Below are 25368 nucleotides of genomic sequence, written 5' to 3'. Positions count from 1 at the left end.
CATGGTGGCAAAGTAATTACAATATAGCAATTAAACACTGGACCGGTAGATGTGCAGAAGATGAATGTGCAAGTAGAGATAGTGGGGTGCAAAGGAGCAAGACAAATAAATAAATACAGTATGGGGATGAAGTAGTTGGATGGGCTATGTACAGGTGCAGTGATCTGTGAGCTGCTCTGACAGCTGGTGCTTAAAGCTAGTGAGGGAGATATGAGTCTCCAGCTTCAGTGTTTTTTTGCAGTTCATTCCAGTCATTGGCAGCAGAGAACTGGAAGGAAAGGTCGCCAAAGGAAGAATTGGCTTTGATAAAGTTATAAAACCTGCATACATTATGCTATTGGGATCCTGAGTGGCGCAGCGGTCTAAGGCATTGCATCGTAGTGCTAGAGGCATCACTACAGACCCGGGTTCGATCCTGGGCTGTATCACAACCGGCCGTGATCGGGAATCCCATAGGTCGGCGCACAATTGGCCCAGAGTCATCCGAGTTAGGGGATACAGGTTAGTTGAGGTAGTTTGTACATGTAAGTAGGGGTAAAGTCACTATACATAGATAATAAACAGCGAGTAGCAGCAGTGTAAAATCAAAGGGGGGGTGTCAATGTAAATAGTCTGGGTGGTCAGTTTTAAATGTTTTTATTTGCAGACCATGATATATTCATTCAGATATTAACAAGTAATCATTTTCAGGTCAAACATTTACATAGTTTAGTTAAGCATTCACATTTGAAGAATACAATTGTGTTGAGTGGTAATGGTGTATTCATGACAAGTGGTAAACTGAACCTCTGAGTTAATTTACATTTGTTTGCATAGAGCTTCCTATTAGTTGATTCTAGAAACTTGGGCCTTATCATTCTACAACTAGTTTCCAAGTCAAATTTCAGAGATTCTGAGTTGCTTTGAAAGCACCATATGTCCAAACATTCCACAAAACACCTAAAAATAGACAGACTCCCCATGAACAAATACCACACGTTATTTTAACTTATATTAGATATCTAGAGGTATTACTGTGTACACAAATCACAAAGAATTTACCCACAAATAAAACTGTGACATGATTGATGACAAGCAGAGCTTTTTAAACATAAAAAAAAAATCAACCATCCTCTATTAAAAGCCTTCGAGGTCCCATAGTCACTGACCAGCAGATATACTCATCTACTCCTGTCTCATTGGAATATATTACAACATATGCTAATAGGAGGGAGCAGGTTTATGGAGAGCTTTGTAGAGCAATTAGTAGTCAGTACTGCTATCCCTCTCTTTGTTACAGTGGTCCTTCTTTTATGACCAGTGTCACCTCTAAAAGCTAGTATCAGTACTACTCTTATTTTAAGTCAGCACATTCAGACTTGTACTCAGAGAGCCTAATTTTTAAAATGTATTTCACCTTTATTTAACTAGGCAAGTCAGTTAAGAACACATTCTTATTTTCAATAACAGCCTTGTTCAGGGGCAGAGCGACAGATTTTTACCTTGTCAGCTCGGTGATTCGATCTTGCAACCTTTCGGTTACAAGTCCAACGCTCTAACCACTAGGCTACCTGCCTCCCCAACTGCCATTCCAGTTTGTGTCAGTTAATTCTATATTATTTTAGAGTATCTCAAATGTAGAATATCCTATATAGACGTGTTAAATCTCAACCAGGTAAGGTAAACAATTCAAAAGAACATCCCAAAAGATGACCATTTAGCTGGCATATGCCTACAATACAACATCGCTTTCAGTGGTTGTGCCCATTCTACACATTCCATTTCTATGGTTCTAGTTCTCATTTCCTCTACGTTCTAAGATCTAGATCATTGGTGGAGTTCTAACTCTCCATGGAGTCTAGGAACTCTTCCTCAGTGATGTGCTCCAGTCTCTTCAGGACTTGGTCGGCGCTGACTGCAGGGTAGTCTGTCACAGGGTAATCTGGAGGGCTGCTGGGTGAAGTGCCCTGGAAGGAACAGCAGAGTGTATGGAGGAAGGGAGCAAGCTGGGTGATGGAGGTGAGAAAGCGATGGGTGAGGAGGGGGAACTCCAGACGCTCCGTAGATGACTCCTCGCTCAGCCCGTTCAGCATCTGGAACGAAAAGACGTGCTCATCAGAAAGGGACGATGGGACCGCATGATTGAGTCAGCTCGTTATCATGGTGAATATAAGGACGTGTTCTTTTGCTCGATAACGGTGTGTGTTCAAATCAAATTTTATTTGTCACATGCGCCGAATACAATGGGTGTAGACTTATCCATGAATGCTTGCTTACAAACCCTTCCCAACGATGCATAGTTAAGAAATAATAATAAAATAGTAACACATGAGGAATAAAATACACAAGAATGGAGGTATATCCAGTGAGTACCAGAACCAGATCAATGTGCAGAGGTGAGAGGTACACTACATGACCAAAAGTATGTTGACACCTGCTCGTTGCTTCCAGACACAGTTTGGAAGTCGGTAGTGAGTGCTGCAACTGAGGAAAAAACTATTTTTACGCGCTTTAGAACCCGGCAGTCCCATTCTGTGAGCTTGTGTGGCCTACCACTTTGTGGCTGAGCTGTTGTTGCTCCTAGACATTTCCACTTCACAATAACAGCACTTAAGAGTTGAGTGGGGCAGCTCTAGCAGGGCAGAAATTTGACAAACTGACTTGTTGGAAAGGTGGCATCCTATGACAGTGCCACGTTGAAAGTCACTGAGCTCTTCAGTAAGGCCATTCTACTGCTAATGTTTGTCTATGGAGATTGTATGGCTGTGTGCTTGACTTTATACACCTGTCAGCAACCAGTGTGGCTGAAATAGCCAAATCCACAAATTTGAAGGGGTGTCCACATACTTTTGTATATATAGTGTTTTTGAGGTAGATTCTGTATGTACATGAAGGCAGGGTAAACTTACTAGGCATCAGGATAGATAATAAGAGTCAAATAAAGAATAGAGTAGCAGCAGCATATGATGAGTGTAAAAGTGTGTGTGTGTGTGTGTGTGTGTGTATATGTGCGTTTGTGTTGTGTTGGTATGCGTGTGTATGTGTGTTTGCGTTGTTGATATGCATGTGTGTGTGAGTTGTGTGAGAGAGTGTCTGTGTGTGTGTGTGGACATGTTTAACTATACTTGTGGGGATCAGAAGTCCCCACAATAATAGTAAATGAACAAACATTTCACCAACTGGGGACATTTTGTTGGTCCCCACAAGGTCAAATTCTATTTCTAGGGGGTTAAGTTTAGAATTAGGGTTATGTTTTCAGGTTAAGGTTGGGGTTAAGGTAAGAGCACTGGTTAGGGTTAAGGTTAGGGTTTAGGAAAAATAGGATTTTGAATGGTACTAAATTGTGTGTCCCCACAAGGTTAGTCGTACAAGACTGTGTGTGTGACTGAGCATAGTGCAAGATAGGGTGTTCCCTTACTCCGTAGCGTTGGTGTAGTGCCTCTAGTACTTTGACAATATGGGGTTTGCACTCCTGCTCTCCCTCCAGGAGACTATTCTCTGGGCCACTGTAGCAGCTCATATCCACTTCTGGAACAAAGGCCCAGCGATACCTAGACACACACACACGCACACGCGCACACGCACGCACACACACACACACACACACACGAGCAGAGAGAATGGAATGCAATTGTAATCATTCTAAGCACACCCTACATAGATGCTAAGCAGATACTAAGCCGGTGAGGCTCTTACATCTGAAAGAGTGGCATCTTCTCTGGGGGGAAGGCCAGGGCGGTGTCCAGGAACTTGCAGGCAGACAGGTACATGTCCAACTCTGGCTGGGGGAAAGCCAATGGCCCATTCCCCATGGCCCCACGTACAACTTTAGTCAACCTGACAGAGAAAGACAGAGTAGAAGGAGAACAGAGAAAAAGTAAGAGACAACACAATAAGTCTGAATGAAACATAGTCAAGATATTCACATGAGATACTGCATGAGATACATTATATATGTAGATAAAATAATGTATCGGTAGACTGACTCACTTTGACACCTCTTTTTCTTCCAACAAGGCTTTTTCCAGCCGAACAAATATTCGAATCTGACAAATGGAGAGAAGAGACACACCATTAGAAGACAGGACTGGAAAACACTAACAAACACTTTCTATTTACATGCCACCTCAACTCTGCTGAAAACAATGCATGTAGGTATACATGTCAGGAAATCAACAGTGACAGGAAGTGATGTCATCAGGGTGGGGCTGTTCCTCACCAGTTCTGTGACCATGATTGGCCAGAGCGAGGTGAGGTGCTGGGGGGAGATCCGCAGCACAAGAACACGGAACGTCAGAAACATCTGAGCAGAGACGGAGGGCGTCTGACCCATACGCAGAGCCTCTGTCAGCCGCTCTGAGTGAGGATGGGAGGAGAGATCATCATTACATTTAGGGATGGGTATGATTATTTGAATATTCAAATATCTGAACGTACATTAGTATTCGATTACTTAAGAGAGTATTCATTTTTTTAAAGGCCTTGTCTGAAATTTAAATAAAATCAGTGGAAGCTACTCAGAGGAGGAAGGGGAGAACCATAAAACGTTTTTTTTTTTTTAAGTTGAACATTTAAAAAGTTATCCTTTTTAGATAAAACTATTCACGCTACCAAATAATTGATTAAAATATACTGTTTTGCAATGAAGATCTACAGTAGCCTCAACATCACTCTGTAGGGTAGCACCATGGTGTAGCCGGAGGACAGCTAGCTTCCGTCCTCCTCTGGGTACATTGACTTCAATACAAAACCTACGAGGCTCATGGTTCTCACCCCCTTCCATAGCCTTACACAGTAATTATGACAACTTCCAGAGAACGTCCTCCAACCTATCAGAGCTCTTGCAGCATGAACTGACATGTTGTCCACCCAATCAAAGGATCAGAGAATCAGCATAAAATATGGTGAGTAGTTGACTCAGAGAGAAAGAACACAGTTGAACCGTGTTCCATAATGAAGGAGAAGCCATAGAGAGGGCGAGAGAGATTTCATAAAATAAAAAAAATAAAAATCTGTTTCACTTATTTAGCAAATGCAGCTAGCTAGTTTAGCCTACTCAAACCCCCTGCTCAAACAGAGGGATGCTATGATAGCTAGTTGGCTATGCAACACAACATTGGAAATCTTCCAAGGTAAGCTTTTGGTTTGACAAATTAATTGCCACGGGGCCCGCCGGTGTCAGTGCTAAACTGCTTACTGACTGTACACTAACATTACTGCATGATTGTATCGGGTTTACTAAATCAAATCAAATTATATTTGTCACATGAGCCAAATACAACAGGTGTAGACCTTACAGTGAAATGCTTACTTACAAGCCCTTAACTAACAATGCAGTTAAGAAAATACCTTCATTTTTTTAGTAATAGATAAGAATAACAAATAATTAAAGAGCAGCAGTAAATAACAAGAGTTGGGCTATATAAAGGGGGTACCAGTACAGAGTCAATGTATGGGTGCACCGGTGTCGAGGTAATTGAGGTAATATGTACATGTAGGTAATAACAGAGAGTAGCAGCAGCATTCCAGAGAGGGGGGGGGGGGGGCAATGCAAATAGTCTGGGTAGGCATTTGCTTAGCTGTTCAGGAGTCTTATGGCTTGCGGGTAGAAGCTACTTAGGAGCCTCTTGGACCTAGACTTGGTGCTCCGGTACCACTTGCTGTGAGGTAGCAGAGAGAACAGTCTATGACTAGGGTGGCTGGAGTCTTTGAAATTTTTAGGGCCTTCCTCTGACACCGCCTGGTATAGAGGTCCTGGATGGCAGGAAGCTTGGCCCCGGTGATGTACTGGGCCGTACGCACTACCCTCTGTAGTGCCTTGTGGTTGAAGGCCAAGCAATTGCCATACCAGGCAGTGATGCAACCCGTCAGGATGCTCTCGATGGTGCAGCTGTAAAACCTTTTGAGGATCTGAGAACCCATGCCAAATCTTCTCAGTCTCCTGAGGGTGACTGTCTTCGTGTGCTTGGTCCATGTTAGTTTGTTGGTGATGTGGACGCCAAGGAACTTGAAGCTCTCAACCTGCTCCACTACAGCCCATCGATGAGAATGGGGGCGTGCTCGGTCCTCCTTTTCCTGTAGTCCACAATCATCTCCTTTGTTTTGATCACGTTGAGGGAGAGGTTGTTGTCCTTGCACCACACGGTCAGGTCTCTGACCTCTTCCCTCATCGTTGTTGGTAATCAGGCCTACCACTGTTGTGTCATCAGCAAACTTAATGATGGTGTTGGAGTTGTGCCTGGCCGTGCAGTCAAGAGTGAACAGGGAGTACAGGAGGGGGCTGAGCACGCACCCCTGGGGGTCCCCCGTGTTGACGATCAGAGTGGCGGATGTGTTGTTATCTACCCTTACCACCTGGGGGCGGCCCGTCAGGAAGTCCAGGATCCAGTTGCAGAGGGAGGTGTTTAGTCCCAGGGTCCTTAGCATAGTGATGAGCTTTGAGGGCACTATGGTGTTGAATTTTGAGCTGTAGTCAATGAATAGCATTCTCACATACAGTTGAAGTCGGAAGTTTACATAGACTTAGGTTGAAGTCATTAATATTCATTTTTCAACCACTCCACAAATTTCTTGTTAACAAACTATAGTTTTGTCAAGTCGGTTAGGACATCTACTTTGTACATGACACAAGTCATTTTTCCAACAATTGTTTACAGACAGATTATTTCACTGCATCACAATTCCAGTGGGTCAGAAGTTTACATACACTAAGTTGACTGTGCCTTTAAACAGCTTGGAAAATTACAGAACATGAAGTCATGGCTTTAGAAGCTTCTGATAGGCTAATTGACATAATTTGAGTCAATTGGAGGTGTACCTGTGGATGTATTTCAAAGCCTACCTTCAAACTCAGTACCTCTTTGCTTGACATCATGGGAAAATCTAAAGAAATCAGCCAAGACCTCAGAAAAAAATTGTAGACCTCCACAAGTATGGTTCATCCTTGAGAGCAATTTCCAAACGCCTGAAGGTACCACGTTCATCTGTACAAACAATAGTACGCAAGTATAAACACCATGGGACCATGCAGCTGTCATATCACTCAGGAAGGAGACGCATTTTGTCTCCTAGAGATGAACGTACTTTGTGTTCGAAAAGAGCAAATCAATCCCAGAACAACAGCAAAGGACCTTGTGAAGATGCTGGAGGAAACAAGTACAAAAGTATCTATATCCACAGTAAAATGAGTCCTATATCGACATTACCTGAAAGGCCGCTCAGCAAGGAAGAAGCCACTGACCCAAAACCGCCATAAAAAAGCCAGACTATGGTTTGCAACTGCACATGGGGACAAAGATCGTATTTTTTGAGAAATATCCTTTGGTCTAATGAAACAATAATATAACTGTTTGGCCATAATGACCATCCTTATGGTTGGAGGAAAAAGGGGAGGCTTGCAAGCCAAAAGAACACCATCCCAACCATGAAGCACGGGGGTGGCAGTATCATGTTGTGGGGGTGCTTTGCTGCAGGAGGGACTGGTGCACTAAACTAAATAGATGGCATCGTGACAAAGGAAAATTATGTGGATATATTGAAGCAACATCTCAAGATATCAGTCAGGAAGTTAAAGCTTGATCACAAATGGGTCTTCTAAATGGACAAAGTTGCAAAATGGCTTAAGGACAACAAAGTCAAGGTATTGGAGTGGCCATCACAAAGCCCTGACCTCAATCCTTTCGAAGATTTGTGGGCAGAACTGAAAAAGCGTGTGCGAGCAAGGAGGCCTACAAACCTGACTCAGTTACACCAGCTCTGTCAGGAGGAATGGGACAAAATTCACCCAACTTATTGTGGGAAGCTTGTGGAAGGCTACCCGAAACGTTTGTCCCAAGTTAAACAATTTAAAGGCAATGCTACCAAATACTAATTGACTGTATGTAAACTTCTGACCCACTGGGAATGTGATGAAAGAACTAAAAGCTGAAATAAATCATTCTCGCTACTATTATTCTGACATTTCACATTCTTAAAATAAAGTGGTGATCCTAACTGACCTAAGACAGGGGATTTTTACCAGGATTGAATGTCAAGATTTGTGAAAAACTGAGTTTAAATATATTTGGCTAAGGTGTAAGTAAACTTCTGACTTCAACTGTAGGTGTTCCTTTTGCCCAGGTGTGAAAGGGCAGTGTGGAGTGCAATAGAGATTGCATCATCTGTGGATCTGTTGGTCCTGTATGCAAATTGTAGTGGGTCTAGGGTTTCTGGGATAATGATGTTGATGTGAGCCATGACCAGCCTTTCAAAGTATTTCATGGCTACAGACGTGAGTGCTACAGGTCGTTAGTCATTTAGGCAGGTTATTTTAGTGTTCTTGGGCACATGGACTATGGTGGTCTGCTTGAAAGATGTTGGTATTAGACTCAGACAGGGAGGGGTTGAAAATGTCAGTGAAGACACTTGCCAGTTGGTCAGCGCATGCTCGCAGTACACGTCCTGGTAATCCGTCTGACCCTGCGGCCTTGGGATAATGATGTTGATGTGAGCCATGACCAGTGAATGTTGACCTGTTTGAAGGTCTTACTCACATCGGCGTGATCACACAGTTGTCCAGAACAGCTGATGCTCTTATGCATGTTTCAGTGTTACTTGCCTCGAAGTGAGCATAGAAGTTATTTAGCTCATCTGGTAGGCTCGTGTCACTGGGCAGCTCTCGACTGTGCTTCCCTTTGTAGTCTGTAATAGTTTTCAAGACCTGCCAGATCCGACGAGCGTTGGAGCCAGTGTAGTATGATTCGAACTTAGTTCTGTATTGACGCTTTGCCTGTTTGATGGTTCGTCGGAGGGCATAGCGGGATTTCTTATAAGCTTCCGGGTTAGAGTCCTGCTCCTTGAAAGCGGCAGCTCTACCCTTTAGCTCAGTGCAAATGTTGCCTGTAATCCATGGCTTCTGGTTGGGGTATGTACATACAGTCACTGTGGGGATGACAGCCTTGATGCACTTATTGATAAAGCCAGTGACTGATGTGGTGTGCTCCTCAATGCCATCGGAAGAATCACGGAACATATTCCAGTCTGTGCTAGCAAACGTGTTAGTTCTATTAGCTACAGTATGTTGACTATGACGTTACTTTAGCTAATATGGTGACAATGATGTAGACTGTGTGTAGAAGTTATGATATGGTTTGGCTTGGAAAGATTTTTTCGCCTGGTCACATACAGTGTTGTCCATTGAAGTCCACGAGTGAAGGGAAAAGGTGAGAGGAGGCGAGCGCTGGATGCGAGAAGGAATACAACTTGGCTAATATGAAAGTAAACTGTGTTTACGCGTGATCAGGGGTGTATTCATTCCTGCCGATTCTGTTGAAAAACGTTTCTTAAACGGAAGCAAATGGAACGGGGATAAACATACCCTAATTTGTCCAATAGAAACTCTAGCTTGCAACTGTTGGACTAATGATTACACCCTAGATAAGCTCGATGCAGGCAAGAGTGTGCAAGGCGGTATTGAATGTGTCACTGTCTGTCCATGTGTCACTTTCTGCTTAAAATGTTTCTCTCGACCTGTGTGCACCTACATTGTAAACTATCACTCACAGGCTAGGTTGTGGCAACCTCATGATGGGTATAGGGAAAATATGAGTATCGTGTTGTAGCCAAAACCTGTCTGTTACAGTACATTGAGCTAGGTGAATGGAATATACATGACAGTCATCCAATTTGCTGTGATAGAAATAAGGCCATGCTCATAAAAAAACAAAAAAAAACATTAAACGGCACTAACCGCCACTGAAATATATTTATCTGTGACATTGCTACATAGCCTACAAGGATAGACCATTACATTCTACAGTTTTTTGAGTGTGTCCCATAAAAAGGAAACATTGGATGGAAAGCGCCGAAAAATAGCCTCAATTAGCCTTGCTACTTTAGCTAGCCAGATGACTTACACTACATACTCGACGAACATCTCATTCCAAAATCATGGGCATTAATATGGAGTTGGTCCTCCCTTTGCTGCTATAACAGCCTCCACTCTTCTGGGAAGGCTTTTCACTAGCTGTTGGAACATTGCTGCCGGTACTTTCTGCCATTCAGCCACAAGAGTATTAGTGAGGACTGGCACTGATGTTGGGCGATTAGGCCAGGCTCGCAGTCGGAGTTCCAATTCATCCCAAAGGTGTTCGATGGGGTGGAGGTCAGGGCTCTGTGCAGGCCAGTCAAGTTCTTCCTCACCGATCTTGACAACCATTTCTGTATGGACCGCGCTTTGTGCATGAGGGCATTGTCAAGCTGAAACAGGAAAGGTCCTTCCCCAAATTGTTGCCACAAAGTTGGAAGCACAGAATCGTCTAGAATGTCATTGTATGCTGTAGTGTTAAGCTTTCCCTTCACTGGAACTAAGGAGCCTAGCCTGAACCATGAAAAACAGCCCCAGACCATTATTCCTCCTCCTCCAAACTTTACAGTTGGCACTATGCATTGGGGCAGGTAGCGTTCTCCTGGCATCCTCCAAACACAGATTTGTCCGTCGGACTGCCATATGGTGAAGCGTGATTCATCACTCCAGAGAACACGTTTCCACTGCTCCAGAATCCAATGGCGGCGAGCTTTACACCACTCCAACCGATGCTTGGCATTGCGCATGGTGATCTTAGGCTTGTGTGCGGCTGCTGGGCCATGGAAACCCATTTAATGAAGCTCCCGATGAACAGTTCTTGTGCTAATGTTGCTTCCAGGGGCAGTTTGGAACTCTGTAGTGAATGTTAAAACCGAGGACAGACAATTTTTACGTGTGATGCGCTTCAGCGGTCCCGTTTTGTGAGCTTGTGTGGCCTACCACTTCGCGGCTCAGCCATTGTTGCTCCTAGATGTTTCCACTTTACAATAACAGCACTTATTGTTGACCGGGGCAACTCTAGCAAGGCAGAAATTTGATAAACTGATTTTTTGGAAAGGTTGCATCCTATGACGGTGCCACATTGAAAGTCACTGAGCTCTTCAGTAAGGCCATTCTACTGCCAATGTTTGTCTATGGAGATTGCATGACGGTGTATTTATTTTATACACTTGTCAGCAAAGGGTGTGGCTGAAATAGTCGAATCCATTCATTTGAAGCGGTGTCCACATACTTTTGAGTGTGTATATAGTGTAGCTGGCTACTGTAGCTAGCTTCTTCACAACGATTTGATGTAGTCAAGACAGGCACTACCAGCTGGTATGATAGAAAACCTATGGCAGCAACAAGTTTGTCTAACTAGCGCAAGTTGGTTTGGGGGACACACCCACACTGAAATCTGTCCAAAATAAACCCAATGCGTTTCTATGGGATTATTTTGGACCTAAGCTTGTCGCCCACCTTTGGGACAATGAGCATGAGCATCTCGTCATTATATACAGATCTCTGCTGTCACACACACTGGCCCCTGCTCCTCTCGCCCCACCCCCACCCTTCTGTTGAAACAAGCAGAGCACAGCGAACCGGCTCTATCGAGTTGCACGAGCAAGTCTGCATTGATTTATTTTTGTAAAGTTAACAAAATTGTACATGTATTTGGACTGTCTGGAAATCAGAAAAAATATAAATGATATTATTAGAATACTGAAATCATTTCAAATGCCCATCCCTAATTACATTATACTGTAAATGAAGGACACATATTGACCTTATAACATTTCACACACACACATTCTCTATCGCATGTCATTGCCTACACACTCAGACACACAGCAGCAATGTTCATGCAAAGCATTCAGTCACACACACAAAGAAATGCCTAAATACACAAAAAGCGCACCCACCTTGGATGAGGGGCAGGTATAGGTGGTACTGGTCTAACTCTCCACTGAACATGGCAAAGGCTTGACGCTTCAGTAACATGGGCTTCTGCTCTGCACTGGGAAACAGCTTCAGAGAACTGCTCTGCATGCCTGCAATACACACACAGAGTTAACACGCACGTGCGTACAAACACATGCATGAACACACACACACATAGGAACACACACACACACACACAAAAAGGGTTGGGTGGCTCTACTTACTCATGAGGTCTTTGAACATGGTCTTCTCATGGGTCAGCAGGTGGTCGATGATAGACCTCCAGCTATAGAAAACGGGTGAGGAGGTCAAACAGTCAATTTCTTTTGACGTTTTATCTGATGATAATAATGTCAATATTTACATGTAATGAACATGTCATGTACACACGCACACACACAAATCCAATCTTACTGGGGGGTGCAGGAGACGTCCATGGTGAAGAAGAGGGGGTCCATGTAGAGTTCGAAGGCCTCTTTCCTCCAGGCCCTCTTGGTGTAGGCGTACCCACTCAGATTGCTCAGAAGCTGGGCACCCGCACCGAAACTGGGCATGTTGTAGGTACTGTGGTTCTTCAGGTAGGGAAAGACGTAGTACATGAGGCGAGAGATGAGAGGGACGGCTTTCTCCTTCTCATCACTGCGATACACCATGTCCAGGAGAGGGGCTAGAACCTGCAGAGGAGGAGAGTCTGTCATATACAGAAACCCATACATAGGCGTGAAAACCATAGTTGCACACAAACACACTTACCTCTGCCAATAGCACTAGGGCTTGCACACTGTACACAGAAGGGGCTGAGGAAGAGACCATGGTGCTGGCCTGAGCCTCAGAGTCTGGATTAGAGAAGAAAATTGAGGAGAAAGGGAAAGAAGGAGATGGGGACAGAAGTGAGTTGTTACTCATAAATATTTATGACTGTCTTATTTAGTGCGTGCCCTGAGGACAGACCCAAGGCTTAACCTTCTCAGGATATCAGGAAGGAACTCTATCTCATACTTCAGACCACATCCTGAGTCTACCCATAAAGTACCGATGCCAGTGAAGCTGCAGTGCTTTTACGTCACTGGAGGAACTAGTCTGGTTGCCATGGTAACAGCAGAGGAGAGAAGCACTTCTCCCAATGCACTTTTGGGAGAAGTGTCCTTCTTCCTCCCTCGATCAGTACACTGGGGGACTATGAGGGGAAGTGCTATATTTCCATGGTTACAGTATGGGTCTGTGGACTCTCTCAGTCCACTCTAATGTAGACCTGAAGAGAGATGAGGAGAGAATAAAGGTTAAAAGGTTAAATAAAAAAATATGAGGAGAGAAGAGAGGAAAGGAGACTGTTGGTTGAGGTGGGCCCTTTCTCAGCTAATGTGGAACGTGCATAAGGGGTCAGGGTTTGGTTGCCATGGTTACAGAGGAGAGTCATGCCCTGAGGGTTTAGGATGTGAGCAGCTCTGAGCCAGTTTGAAGCCTAATTTACACCTTCTGCTTCAATCGAATGTCAATTGAACGTCTGCTCCAGTCCGCACCTTCTTGGAAAAGTGTGGACATATAGAGACAGGAGTGGACATTTGATATTGCATCATTTCTTTAGAGCGGACCTATCAGACCCCAAGATGTAAACTAGGCTTGAGTCTGTACCTGATAGAAACCAGGGATGTCTACAGGTGAGTGTGTGTGTGGTATCCATGGTTACCATAGAGGTCCAGGTCCAGCTCGTCGGATGGCTCCTCTGTCTCAGGACACACCTGAGGCTGGTTCTTGACCTCCAGGTTACGGCTGAGCCAGCTGGTCTGCTCCAGAGACGACCCCGCCACCCCGCCCACAGCCTCCAGGATCTTCTGGGTCACCTCCTACATGGCGTCACCATCATTACCACCATCATCATGCATCTCACACTGTACCCTTTCAATCTCACACCAAAGCCTAATTTACACCTTTCACTTCAATCAAATGTCCGCTCCCTTTCGCACAGGTCTGCAGAGTGGGGTTTCTGAGTCCGTGAGGACAGACCTATCGGATGGTGCGGAAGAGAAAGGTGTAAATTAGGCTGAAGCCAGGATGGAGATACTGTGACCCATGTCTTACCTGCATATCCCTAGTGTCCTTCTTACTGTCCAGGTTGGGGAGCCGGTTTACAAAGTCATTGAGGATCCTGTGGTAGGAGAGAATTAAAATAACAGTACAATTATGGATTGGTAGACCAGAGTGCAATAATATCTTATTGATTATGATACAGTATCAAACCAAAGCACATCTGAGAGATGTGTGACGTTCTACTTATGTTTGGTAAAAACATATAGGAGAAACATTGTTTCAAACAGGGAGTGTTATGCTAGGAACAATATCTATAGTAATAAATCAGTATGACCAGAGATTAATGACTGATAACCAGTGGTGTACTTCGGTAAAAATAATTTTAGGTACTACTTAAGTAGTTTGTATGGGTATCTGTACATTACAATTACTTCACTACATTCCTAAAGAAAATAATGTACTTTTACTCCATACATTTTCCCTGACACTCAAAAGTACTCGTTACATTTTGAATGCTTAGCAGGACAGGAAAATGGTAAAATTCACAATGTACGAAAAGAATATCACTGGTCATCCCTACTGCCTCTGATCTGGCGGACTCACTAAACACACATACTTAGTTTGTAAATGATGTCTGAGTGTTTGAGTGTGCCCCTGGCTATCTGTAAAAAATAACAACAATAAAATAGTGCCGTCTGGTTTACTTAATATAAGGAATTTGAAATTATTGATACTTTAACTTTTGATACTTAAGTATATTTTAGAAATTACTTTTCCATTTGATACTTAAGTACAAACTCAGCAAAAAAAGAAACGTCCTCTCACTGTCAACTGCGTTAATTTTCAGCAAACTTAACATGTGCAAATATTTGTATGAACATAATAAGATTCAACAACTGAGACATAAACTGAACAAGTTCCACGGACATGTGACTAATAGAAATGGAATAATATGTCCCTGAACAAAGGGGGGGGGGGTCAAAACCAAAAGTAACAGTCAGTATCTGGTGTGGCCACCAGCTGCATTAAGTACTGCAGTGCACCTCCTTCTCATGGACTGCACCAGATTTGCCAGTTCATGCTGTGAGATTTTACCCCACTCTTCCACCAAGGCACCTGCAAGTTCCCGGACATTTCTGGGGGGAATGGCCCTAGCCCTCACCCTCCGATCCAACAGCTCCCAGATGTGCTCAATGGGATTGAGATCTGGGCTCTTCGCTGGCCATGGCAGAACACTGGAGGAAATCACACACAGAATGAGCAGTATGGCTGGTGGCATTGTCATGCTGGAGGGTCATGTCAGGATGAGCCTGCAGGAAGGGTACCACATGAGGGAGGACGATGTCTTCCCTGTAATGCACAGCGTTGAGATTGCCTGCAATGACAACAAGCTCAGTCCGATGATGCTGTGACACACCGCCCCAGACCATGACGGACCCCCCACCTCCAAATCGATCCCGCTCCAGAGTACAGGCCTCGGTGTAACGCTCATTCCTTCGACGATAAACGAGAATCCGACCATCCCCCCATGAGACAAAACCGCAACTCGTCAGTGAAGAGCACTTTTTGCCAGTCCTGTCTGGTCCAGCGATGGTGGGTTTGTGCCCATAGGTGACGTTGTTGCCGGTGATGTCTGGTGAGGACCTGCCTCTCTCAGCCCATTGCGGACAGCCTGAGCACTGATGGAGGGATTGTGCGTTCCTGGTGTAACTCGGCAGTTGTTGTTGCCATCCTGTACCTGTCCTGCAGGTGTGATGTTCGGATGTACCGATCCTGTGCAGTTGTTATTACACGTGGTCTGCCACTGCGAGGACAATCAGCTGTCCGTCTTGTCTCCCTGTAGCGCTGTCTTAGGCGTCTCACAGTATGGACATTGCAATTTATTGCCCTGGCCACATCTGCAGTCCTCATGCCTCCTTGCAGCATGCCTAAGGCACGTTCACGCAGATGAGCAGGGACCCTGGGCATTTTTCTTTTGGTGTTTTTCAGTCAGTAGAAAGGCCTCTTTAGTGTCCTATGTTTTCATAACTGTGACCTTAATTGCCTACTGTCTGTAAGCTGTTGTTTATGGGTCATTGAACAAGCATGGGAAACAGTGTTTAAACCCTTTACAATGAAGATCTGTTAAGTTATTTGGATTTTTACGAATTATCTTTGAAAGACAGGGTCCTGAAAAAGGAACATTTCTTTTTTTGCTGAGTTTATTTAACCAAATACTTTTAGACTTTTACTCAAGTAATATTTTACTGAGTGACTTTCACTTTTACTTGAAGATATCTTTACTTTTACTCAAGTATGACAGTTGGGTACTTTTTCCACCACTGCTGATAACGGTTTATGGACATTGGACAACAAATGACAGTACATGTGTCAGACAGACAGGAAATTGCTGACTCACCCCAGCAGCAGGAAGTGTCCGGGCGGGGCCAGGTTGAGCTGCACAGACTCTCTGAGAAGAGTGAGGAGGGGCGCCACGTTCTCCTGGAGCGCCTGTGCCGGAATACTACCACACACAGAGAGAGGAGGAAGGTGAAACACTTTTAAATGCTATCACATATAGGCAAGAACTGAAGTGTATTACTAACTACATGACACTGCGAATCTCGGTGTTGTTGTTGTAGTTTGTTACCTCTGAATGTAGGCATAGCTGAACTGTAGCATGGGGATGTCTACCAGGGTGGACTTCTGCCACACAGAGGAAGGAAACAAAAGGGACTTGCATCAACTATGACCTTCAGATTACCACCGTGTCATTTATCTCTGGGTTAAACAGTCAAATGTTTAGGTGTGTGTACCTGGTCTCGTTTGATCTGGTGGGGTTTTTTCACCACCTCTTTGACCATCTGCAGGATATTTTCTGTACTGAGCGTGCCCAGGGACTTCACCAGATCCACGATGGTTAGACGAGACTCACTGGCCACAGATAAGATCTAGATTGAGATGGGGGGGGGAGCGAGAGAGTGAGGGGGAGAGAGAGGGATTACTTTGTGTGTCACCTTCTTGTTGTCATGTAAACAGGGGTGTGTGATGGAAGGTACCCTATATATACAAAAATATGTGGACACCCCTTCAAATTAGTGGATTCTGACATTTCAAATCGAGCACACAGCCATGCAATCTCCTAATAGAAACATTGACAGTAGAATGGCCTTACTGAAAAGCTCAGTGACTTTTAATGTAACGCCGTCATAGGATGCAACCTTTCCAACAAGTCAGTTCGTTCAATTTTTGCCCTAGAGCTGACCTGGTCAACTGTAAGTATTGTTATTGTGAAGTGGAAATGTCTTTGAGCAACAACGGCTCTGCCGAGAAGTCGTAGTCCACACAAGCTCACAAAACGGGACCGCCGAGTGCTGAAGCGGGTAAAAATTGTCTGTCCTCAGTTGCAACACTCACTACCAAGTTCCAAACTGCCACTGGAAGCAATGTCAGCACAAGAACTGTTCGGTGGGAGCTTAATTAAATGGGTTTCCATGGCCGAGCAGCCGCACACAAGCCTAAGATCAACATGTGCAATGCCAAGAGTCAGCTTGCTGCCATTGGACTCTGGAGCAGGGGAAAATCATTCTGAGTGATGAATTACGCGTCACCATGTGGCAGTCCAACGGACGAATGTGGGTTTGGCAGATCCAGGAGAACGCTACCTTCCTGAATGCATTGTGCCAACTGTAAAGTTTGGTGGAGGAATAATGGTCTAGGGTGTTTTTTCTTGGTTCTGGTTAGACCCCTTAGTTCCAGTGAAGGGAAATCTTAACGCTACAAAATCCAATTACATTCTAGACAATTCTGTGCTTCCAACTTTGTGGCAGCAGTTTGGGGAAGGCCCTTTTCTGTTTCAGCATGACAATGCCCCTGTGCACAAAGCGAAGTCCATACAGAAATGGTTTGTTGAGATCGGTGTGGAAGAACTTGACTGGCCTGCACAGAGCCCTGACCTCAGCCCCATCGAACACCTTTGGGATGAATTGGAACGCCGACTGCGAGCCAGGCCTAATCGCCCATCAGTGACCGACCTCACCAATGCTCTTGTGGCTGAATTGAAGCAAGTCCCCGCAGCAATGTTCCAACATCTAGTGGAAAGCCTTCCCAGAAGAGTGGAGGCTGTTATAGCGGCAAAGGGGGGACCAACTCCATACTAATGCCCATGATTTTGGAATGAGATGTTTGACGAGCAGGTGTCTACATACTTTTGGCCATGTAGTGCATGTGTGTGTGTAGCCTACATGTCCCACCCGCTTATTGCTAAAAAAAATATGATGTTTTAAAGCACTCACTTTGTTTTTGGTGTGTCTCCTCCTGCTCCTCCGGCTGCTCCACACAGCTCCCACTGAGGCCATTAGCTGCACCCCGTACTGCCCCGTCAGAGGAGTCAGGAACTCCAACACACGCTGTCTCAGGGTCTACACACACACACACACACAATGAGTAGTACCATCAGAGAGTGACACACAAATGCACATGTAAAACATATCACAGCACTACTGTCCATAAGAATGCACACACACACGAACACACACACATACATACCTTGGAGCTCCTGAAGTAGACAGAAGTAGAGATGTGTCTGGCGGTCTGGGAATAGTCTGAGCCCCTACTCTGGGACTCCTCCCTCTTGACCACACCCCACAGCAGAGCCATGCTACTGAGCATGTGCGGCAGCTCCTCAATCACAGCGTTGCGGGCGTTCCGGACGTCTGCAGGGTCACAAGCCACCAGGGACTGAGAGGGTGGGAGAGAAACATTAACGTTTTCTGCATTCAACTCTGTGTGTCTAAGTGTGTGGCACAGTGATCCACCTACATGTAGCCAAATCAGCAGACTGCATGGACGTGTGTAAGTGTGCCTCACCTTCTTGTTATCCAGTAGACAGTGGTGAGTGAGTGTGGTCAGTCCCTCCAGTAGGGTGAGAGGATAATCAGGAGCGATGTTCTCCTTCCTGCCAATCAGACTCTGTGTAGCCTTCCCCCCGTCGTGATCGTACTGTTTGACCAGCTCGTCCAGGTTCCTGCACATCTGAGTGATGAGAGGAGCCACGATGATGCCCAGCGAGCGCCCCAGGTAGGGCAGAGACGAGCAAAGCAGCGCCACCCAGTGGGGGTGCATGGCATAGCCGTACTGCGGCTGCAGAGCCCGGGCTGCAGCAGACACAAACATCCCCTGGGCTGTGATGGGCTGGGTTTGGACGTACTGAGCTGCCTTGATGGACTGTTGGAACAGAACCGCTGTCTGCCATTCCCGTGCTAGTGCTGAGGAGGCAGGGGAGTCACGGGGCTCATCGGAGTGCAGGGTCAAACCAGACTCCCCTGGCCACACGTGGTACTCCAGGACGATGAGGGCCTGTAGGAGCTTGAGCAGCTCCATCTGTAAGGGGTACTGCTCTTGTCCCCCTCCCCCTCCCAGATTCACCAGGCTCTCCTCAGACAGACCCACCTGTTCATCTAACAGATCTACACCCCCCATGGCAGAACCCTTCTCCTTTCCTCTCTGGCTGATGTACATGGAGGCTGAGAGGGTGAGGAGGGCGTACTGCTGCACCTTACACCTGGCCAGCAGCTTACAGATGGGCTCTGGGCTGACCCCAGCCTCCCCCTGGGTGGAGGTGTCTCCCTGGCCCCGCGCCACGATCCCCAGCTGGGTCACCATGCGGGTCAGCACCCCCACGCTCTTCACCTGGACCTCCCTGTTCCCCTGCAGCTCTTTGGGGTCCAGAGTGAGGTAGGACGGGTAGTGGGAGCGCAGGAACTTCAGGCACAGGGACACCATCAGCTCGATGAGCAGGGAGAGGGGACTGGAGGGCGAAGAGGTGGGCAAGAGCAGGCGTCCGTAGAAGCCTCTTCCGTCCTGGGCCTGCTGGTGGCGCTGGAGCAGGTTGGAGACCAGATTGAGGTGTGCAGCTGAGCTGGTGTCCAGGGAGGTGGAGGAGAGGGCATTCACTAGAGGCTGCTGGGCACTGCTCCTCAACAGGCTGTCCAGCAGGGCCAGGCCATGGAGCAGACGGGGCCAGCCGCCGGCCACAGAGTACAGCAGAACATGGCGGAACATAGAGTCGATGGCTTCCCGCTTCTCACGCTCCTGTTTGAGGAGACGTGACCGAGCCATGGCTTCAAGCTCCAAGTCCTCCTCCTCGCTCGACAGCGAATCGGACGCCTGCGTGTGTTCCGATTCCACTCTCCTCAGGCCGTTGACCATGCTTCCTTCTTCTACACTACTACTGTAAGGGGCGGAGCCAGAGCTAGAGTTCTCCGTGGAGACCTGGACGCCGCTCGACTCGGTGTGTACACTCTCCTCCTCCTCCTCCGGTTCGTCTTCTTCCTCTGTCGCTTCGCTATCGCTGCGAGACACCCCCGTGAAGTCGGCCGGTGGTTTGGTTGTCTCCGGGTCATGCTCTAACTCCCCCCACAGGGCCTCCCGGTCCACCAGGATCATGTGACCCAGTGTACCTTCATCTGTTTGGGTGCTGGTTGTCATAGCGTTCGTGTAACCGTTAGTAGTGCTTCGACTTCTGCTCTTTAAATCTTTCAGAATACCTACAGAGAGAGATATTTCTGAGCATATCAAAACACACACACACAAACACACTAGGAGAGCAACATCCCTAAACACGCCAACAATCACCCCTTAACACACCAAAACACACACATACCTGCGGTGAGGTTCTGTTTGACACTCTGGATGGTGCAGCGCTGGGTGGAGGGGTGGAGCAGCAGCAGCAGAACAGGCTCCAGGATGCGGACCACGTCCTGCAGGGAGAGAGCCCTGACCAGCCAGCACTGGGCTGCAGCACTCACAGAACCATCTGGGCTATTCAGACAGTCCACCACCACACACAGAGACCTGGGACAGAGATACACAGTCAGTCATAGAGAGCTGAGAGACACACAGACACATAATCTTAAATGGTGACCAGAGAGAGAGAAAGAGGAGCGAGAGAGAGAGAAGAGATAAGGAGATAGATACACATCCCATCTCCGCAATCTGAAGAAAAGGAGAAGAGGTTCACCATGGTAGTAAAGAGTGATGTTATAGTAAACCACTGACCGCACTCCAGCTCTGTACTCACCGGTCAAATGAGCGGTTCAGAGACATGGTCCGGTTTGACTGGATGTCCCTGGTCAGGTGCCACAGCACTGAGAACCTGTGTAGGGCCTCCAACCGTACAGCCTGAGACACACACACACACACACGTTAGTTAAACACACAGGATAACTTGCTCTTAGTCAGATCACATGAGCATGGCTTCATGTATTTGTTCCTAGTCAATGTAAGTTGGATATGTAAAACTGGGTTTCTTAGTTACAGGGCCTTGTTTAAATGTGTTAGGGATGCTGTAGAGCAGGGGTAGGCAACTAGATTTCTGTCGGAGTGGATGGTTGGGGGGCCGGAACAAAATGATAAATGATACACTACAAATTGACCACAACAAAGCACAAAATGAGATTTTATTTGAAAATCTATTCAACCCTAGTTCCCAAAATGAGATTGTATTTCAAACCTTGATTACATTGATCACGTCTCTCTTTTTTGGGGGAGGGGGGGATGCTTGGGAACTATGGTTGAATAGCGGGAACCGGGTTACCTTTTCAAAGAATAAATAACCGCGAGAAACCGGTAAATTATTAGAAATTACTTAAATGAACAGCATGACGTGAAATATAACTTAAGTTATATGCAATATCTAAATCTGACTTATTTATGGCCTTCTCTCTGCTATTTTAAAAAATATTTTCAGTGGTATTGTTAACAAACATGCCCCCGTAAAGAAAATGAGAATTCAAAACAGGTTCAGCCCCTGGGTCGACCGCGATCTTGCAGAGTTACTCCACCTCAAGAATTGCATTTGGTGAGAGGCTCGGCACACGCATAATCAGGCTGACTGGCTCTCGTTCAGGCAAATGAGAAATAAGTGCACTCAGGCTATCCGGAAGGCCAAAGTTAGTTACTTTAAGGAGCAGTTCTCTCTCTATGGGTCTAACCCCAAGATGTTCTGGAAAATGTTGATGATGTGGTTGTTACTGACAAGGAGCACATGGCTGAGCTCCTTATTCACCATTTCATTAAGTCAGGATTCCTATTTGACTCAGCCATGCCTCCTTGCCCGTCCAACATTTCCTCATCTCCCACCCCTAATGCGACTACCCCCGTTGCTCTTCCCTCTTTTCCCCTGCCCAGCTACAAAGTTTCTCCCTGCAGGCAGTCACTGAGTCCGAGGTGCTAAAGGAGCTCCTTAAACATGAGCCCCAAAAAACATCTGGGTCAGATGGTTTAGACCCTTTCTTCTTTAAGGTTGCTGCCCCTATTATCGCCAAACCTATCTCTGACCTTTTCAACCTGTCTCTCCTCTCTGGGGAGGTTCCCATTGCTTGGAAAGCAGCCATGGTGCGTCCTTTATTTAAAGGGGGAGATCAAGCTGATCCTTACCGTTATAGACTAATTTCTATTTTGCCCTGTTTATCAAAAGTGTTGGAAAAACTTGTCAATAATCAACTGACTGGCTTTCTTGATGTCTATAGTATTCAATATGGTTTCTGCTCAGGTTATGGATGTGTCACTGCAACCTTAAAGGTCCTCAATGATGTCACCATTGCCCTTGATTCTAAGCAATGTTGTGCTGCTATTTTTATTGACTTGGCCAAAGTTTTTGATACGGTAGACCATTCTATTCTTGTGGGCCGGCTAAGGAGTATTGGTGTCTCTGAGGGGTCTTTGGCCTACGTCTCTCAAAGAGTGCAGTGTATAAAGTCAGAACATCTGCTGTCTCAGCGACTGCCTGTCACCAAGGGAGGCCCCCACACTCTTCTCAATGTATATCAACAACATAGCTCAGGCAGTAGGAACTGCTCTCATCAATTTATATGCAGATGATAGTTTTATACTCAGCTGGCCCCTCCCCGGATTTTGTGTTAAACGCGCTAAAACAAAGCTTTCTTAGTGTCCAACAAACTTTCTCTGCCCTTAACCTTGTTCTGAACACCTCCAAAACAAAGGTAATGTGGTTTGGTAAGAAAAATGCCCCTCTCCCCACAGTTGTGATTACTACCTCTGAGGGTTTAGAGCTTGAGGTAGTCACCTCATACAAGTACTTGGGAGTACATATTAAAGCTGCAGACTAAGGTTAAATCTAGACTTGGTTTCCTCTATCGTATATCGCTTCTCTTTCACCCCAGCTGCCAAACTAACCCTGATTCAGATGACCATCCTACCCATGCTAGATTACGGAGACATAATTTATAGATCGGCAGGTTAGGGTGCTCTCGAGCGGCTAGATGTTCTTCACCATTCGGCCATCAGATTTGCCACCAATGCTCCTTAAAGGACACATCACTGCACTCTATACTCCTCTGTAAAATGATCATATCTGTATACTTGTTGAAAGACCCACTGGTTGATGCTTATTTATAAAACACTCTTAGGCCTCACTCCCCCAATCTGAGATATCTACTGCAGCCCTCATCCTCCACATACAACACCCGTTCTGCCAGTCACATTCTGTTAAAGGTCCCCAAAGCACACACATCCCTGGGTCGCTCCTCTTTTCAGTTCGCTGCAGCTAGCCACTGGAACGACCTGCAACAAACACTCAAACTGGACACTTTCACCATCTCTTCATTCAAAGACTCAATCATGTACACTCTTCCTGACAGTTGTGGCTGCTTCACATGAAGTATTGTTGTCTCTACCTTCTTGCCCTTTGTGCTGTTGTCTGTGCCCAATAATGTTTGTACCATCTTTCGTGCTGCTACGATGTTGTGCTGCTGCCATGTTGTGTTGCTACCATGTTGTCGTCATGGGTTGCTGCCATGCTATGTTGTTGTCTTAGGTCTCTCGTTATGTAGTGTTGTGGTGTCTCTCGTCGTGATGTGTGTTTATGTTCTATATTTGTATTTTATTTTGTATTTTTAATCCCCCGTCCCCGCAGGAGGCCTTTTGGTAGGCTGTCATTGTAAATAAGAATTTGTTCTTAACTGACTTAAGTTAAATAAATAAAAATAATAATCTGCATTATCAATGATCAACGCTCAGGGTGGGGACAGGCAGTGCATCTCATTAAGCTGTGGAGCGCAGTTCACAATACATGTATCATCTTATCATGGTAACTGATTTTCTTGTGACAAGCCTACATTTGCTACAGCAGAGCCTATGCTACAGTATATAATATAAGGACTAATTTACACATCACCAAGGGGTCACCTTTCTTTTTAATTGTAGCCTAAAGAGAATTTTGGGATATTTGCATCTGCAGAGTTTTAAAACAGCCTAACACTCGAATATAATTGATTTAAATCAGTGCGCACTTGAGCACTCTCTGTCGTTTTCTCTCTCCATCAATTCCTATCAAAATACAAAATAGATATTCCTGTTCACGATAGATAGATAGATAGATAGATAGATGTCCTAGCCTACCTCTTTCAGGTAATAAATTCAATGAAGTATAGACTTATATTTAGCTCATGAATGAAAGGTTATGCATTCAGTTCTAACTTATAGCCTCTTGCTCAATACGCACCTGTGCTCTGCTGGCCTCTCTCCTTAAAAAACACTCCTTAGCTCTTGGAGTCCTGGGAAAAGCTAGACTAAGCAGGGAGTCACCATAGGCTATGTATTGGATGACGGCACAATAATTTGGGCTTCTTTGGGTTTGGGCTCATAAAACGTCTGTAGTGTATGACTCATCAGGCTCAGGTAGCATCAGGCTTTCATTTTCATGCTGATCAAAGCTTGAATGAAATCCAGACATATTTATATGCTTTAGAATGACACTTCCAGTTTTGGCGGGAAATACCGGATTACCTGGGAGAAAACTGATTTATTCTCGGGATGGAACATTTGTAAAACACCAGGAAAACTCTATTGGGAACAGATTTCCTAAATTAAAAACATTTTTAGATGAATTCCAGGAGATTTTAACAGTATTTTATAGATCGGCCTTCCCTGTAGCTCAGTTGGTAGAGCATGGTGTTTGCAACGCCAGGGTTGTGGGTTCGATTCCCACGGGGGGCCAGCACAGAAAAAAAAAATGTTTTATGAAATTGTATGAAATGTATGCATTCACTACTGTAAGTCGCTCTGGATAAGAGCATCTGCTAAATGACTAAAATGTAAAAATTTTACCAAAAACCAACATATATATTATTTGTTTAACAAAAAACTTTGGGGGGCCTAAACAATTCACTGGTGGGCAGGTTTTGGCTGCCTTTTGCCAACCCCTGCTATAGTGGTATAGGATGGATCTTTGCTGTAGGCATGTAGTGCACAGTTTGTTTGATAGTACAGTAAAATCTTGTTAGTGTGTATATATGTGTGTGTTCTGTACCTTGTCTCTGTGCAATAAAGCCTGGCAGATGATGTCCTCACAGATGGATGCGGAGGGGGCCAGGCAGTGGAGCCGATAGAAGAGCTCTACACAGGAGGTGTGCTGCTCTCGACGCTCCACGTCCAGCTGACCCCACAGCACCTGGGCCACCCGCTGCATGGGGTCACAGAGGTCTAAAGTTAGAGGTGAGGATGATTGGTGTTCATTTGGATCAACTGAAGGCAGCAGCATCATATAACGAACATTCTTGATCTGGTGAGGTAATAGGTAGCGGACATAAAAGGTG

At 45.5% G+C, this 25368-nt stretch overlaps 1 protein-coding gene across 3 annotated transcripts in view; it reads right to left on the bottom strand.

Annotated features, from left to right (window-relative positions):
* Positions 1-620: 620 nt before the first annotated feature.
* The window catches only part of LOC115155801 (protein dopey-2-like), a 58101-nt gene continuing 33353 nt past the window's right edge, over positions 621-25368 (bottom strand). For all 3 annotated transcript variants that reach the window (XM_029702757.1, XM_029702756.1, XM_029702758.1), the window contains exons 17-36: positions 25083-25235; positions 20832-20932; positions 20415-20605; positions 18620-20298; positions 18299-18490; positions 18046-18171; positions 16567-16701; positions 16401-16456; positions 16170-16274; positions 13823-13889; positions 13431-13587; positions 12497-12579; positions 12158-12417; positions 11968-12029; positions 11725-11853; positions 4199-4335; positions 3970-4025; positions 3676-3816; positions 3398-3530; positions 621-2072 (exon numbers count right to left, since the gene is read on the bottom strand). In XM_029702757.1, the coding sequence (XP_029558617.1) occupies positions 1821-2072; positions 3398-3530; positions 3676-3816; positions 3970-4025; positions 4199-4335; positions 11725-11853; positions 11968-12029; positions 12158-12417; positions 12497-12579; positions 13431-13587; positions 13823-13889; positions 16170-16274; positions 16401-16456; positions 16567-16701; positions 18046-18171; positions 18299-18490; positions 18620-20298; positions 20415-20605; positions 20832-20932; positions 25083-25235 (4215 nt within the window). In that variant the 3' untranslated portion in view covers positions 621-1820. The remainder of the gene's footprint in view (positions 2073-3397; positions 3531-3675; positions 3817-3969; positions 4026-4198; positions 4336-11724; positions 11854-11967; positions 12030-12157; positions 12418-12496; positions 12580-13430; positions 13588-13822; positions 13890-16169; positions 16275-16400; positions 16457-16566; positions 16702-18045; positions 18172-18298; positions 18491-18619; positions 20299-20414; positions 20606-20831; positions 20933-25082; positions 25236-25368) is intronic.

The sequence above is a fragment of the Salmo trutta genome, chromosome 20, assembly GCF_901001165.1.
Source record: "Salmo trutta chromosome 20, fSalTru1.1, whole genome shotgun sequence".
Taxonomy (NCBI): domain Eukaryota; kingdom Metazoa; phylum Chordata; class Actinopteri; order Salmoniformes; family Salmonidae; genus Salmo; species Salmo trutta.
The sequence above is the reverse complement of the archived record's forward strand: the minus strand, read 5'-3'. Positions and strand labels throughout refer to the sequence as shown.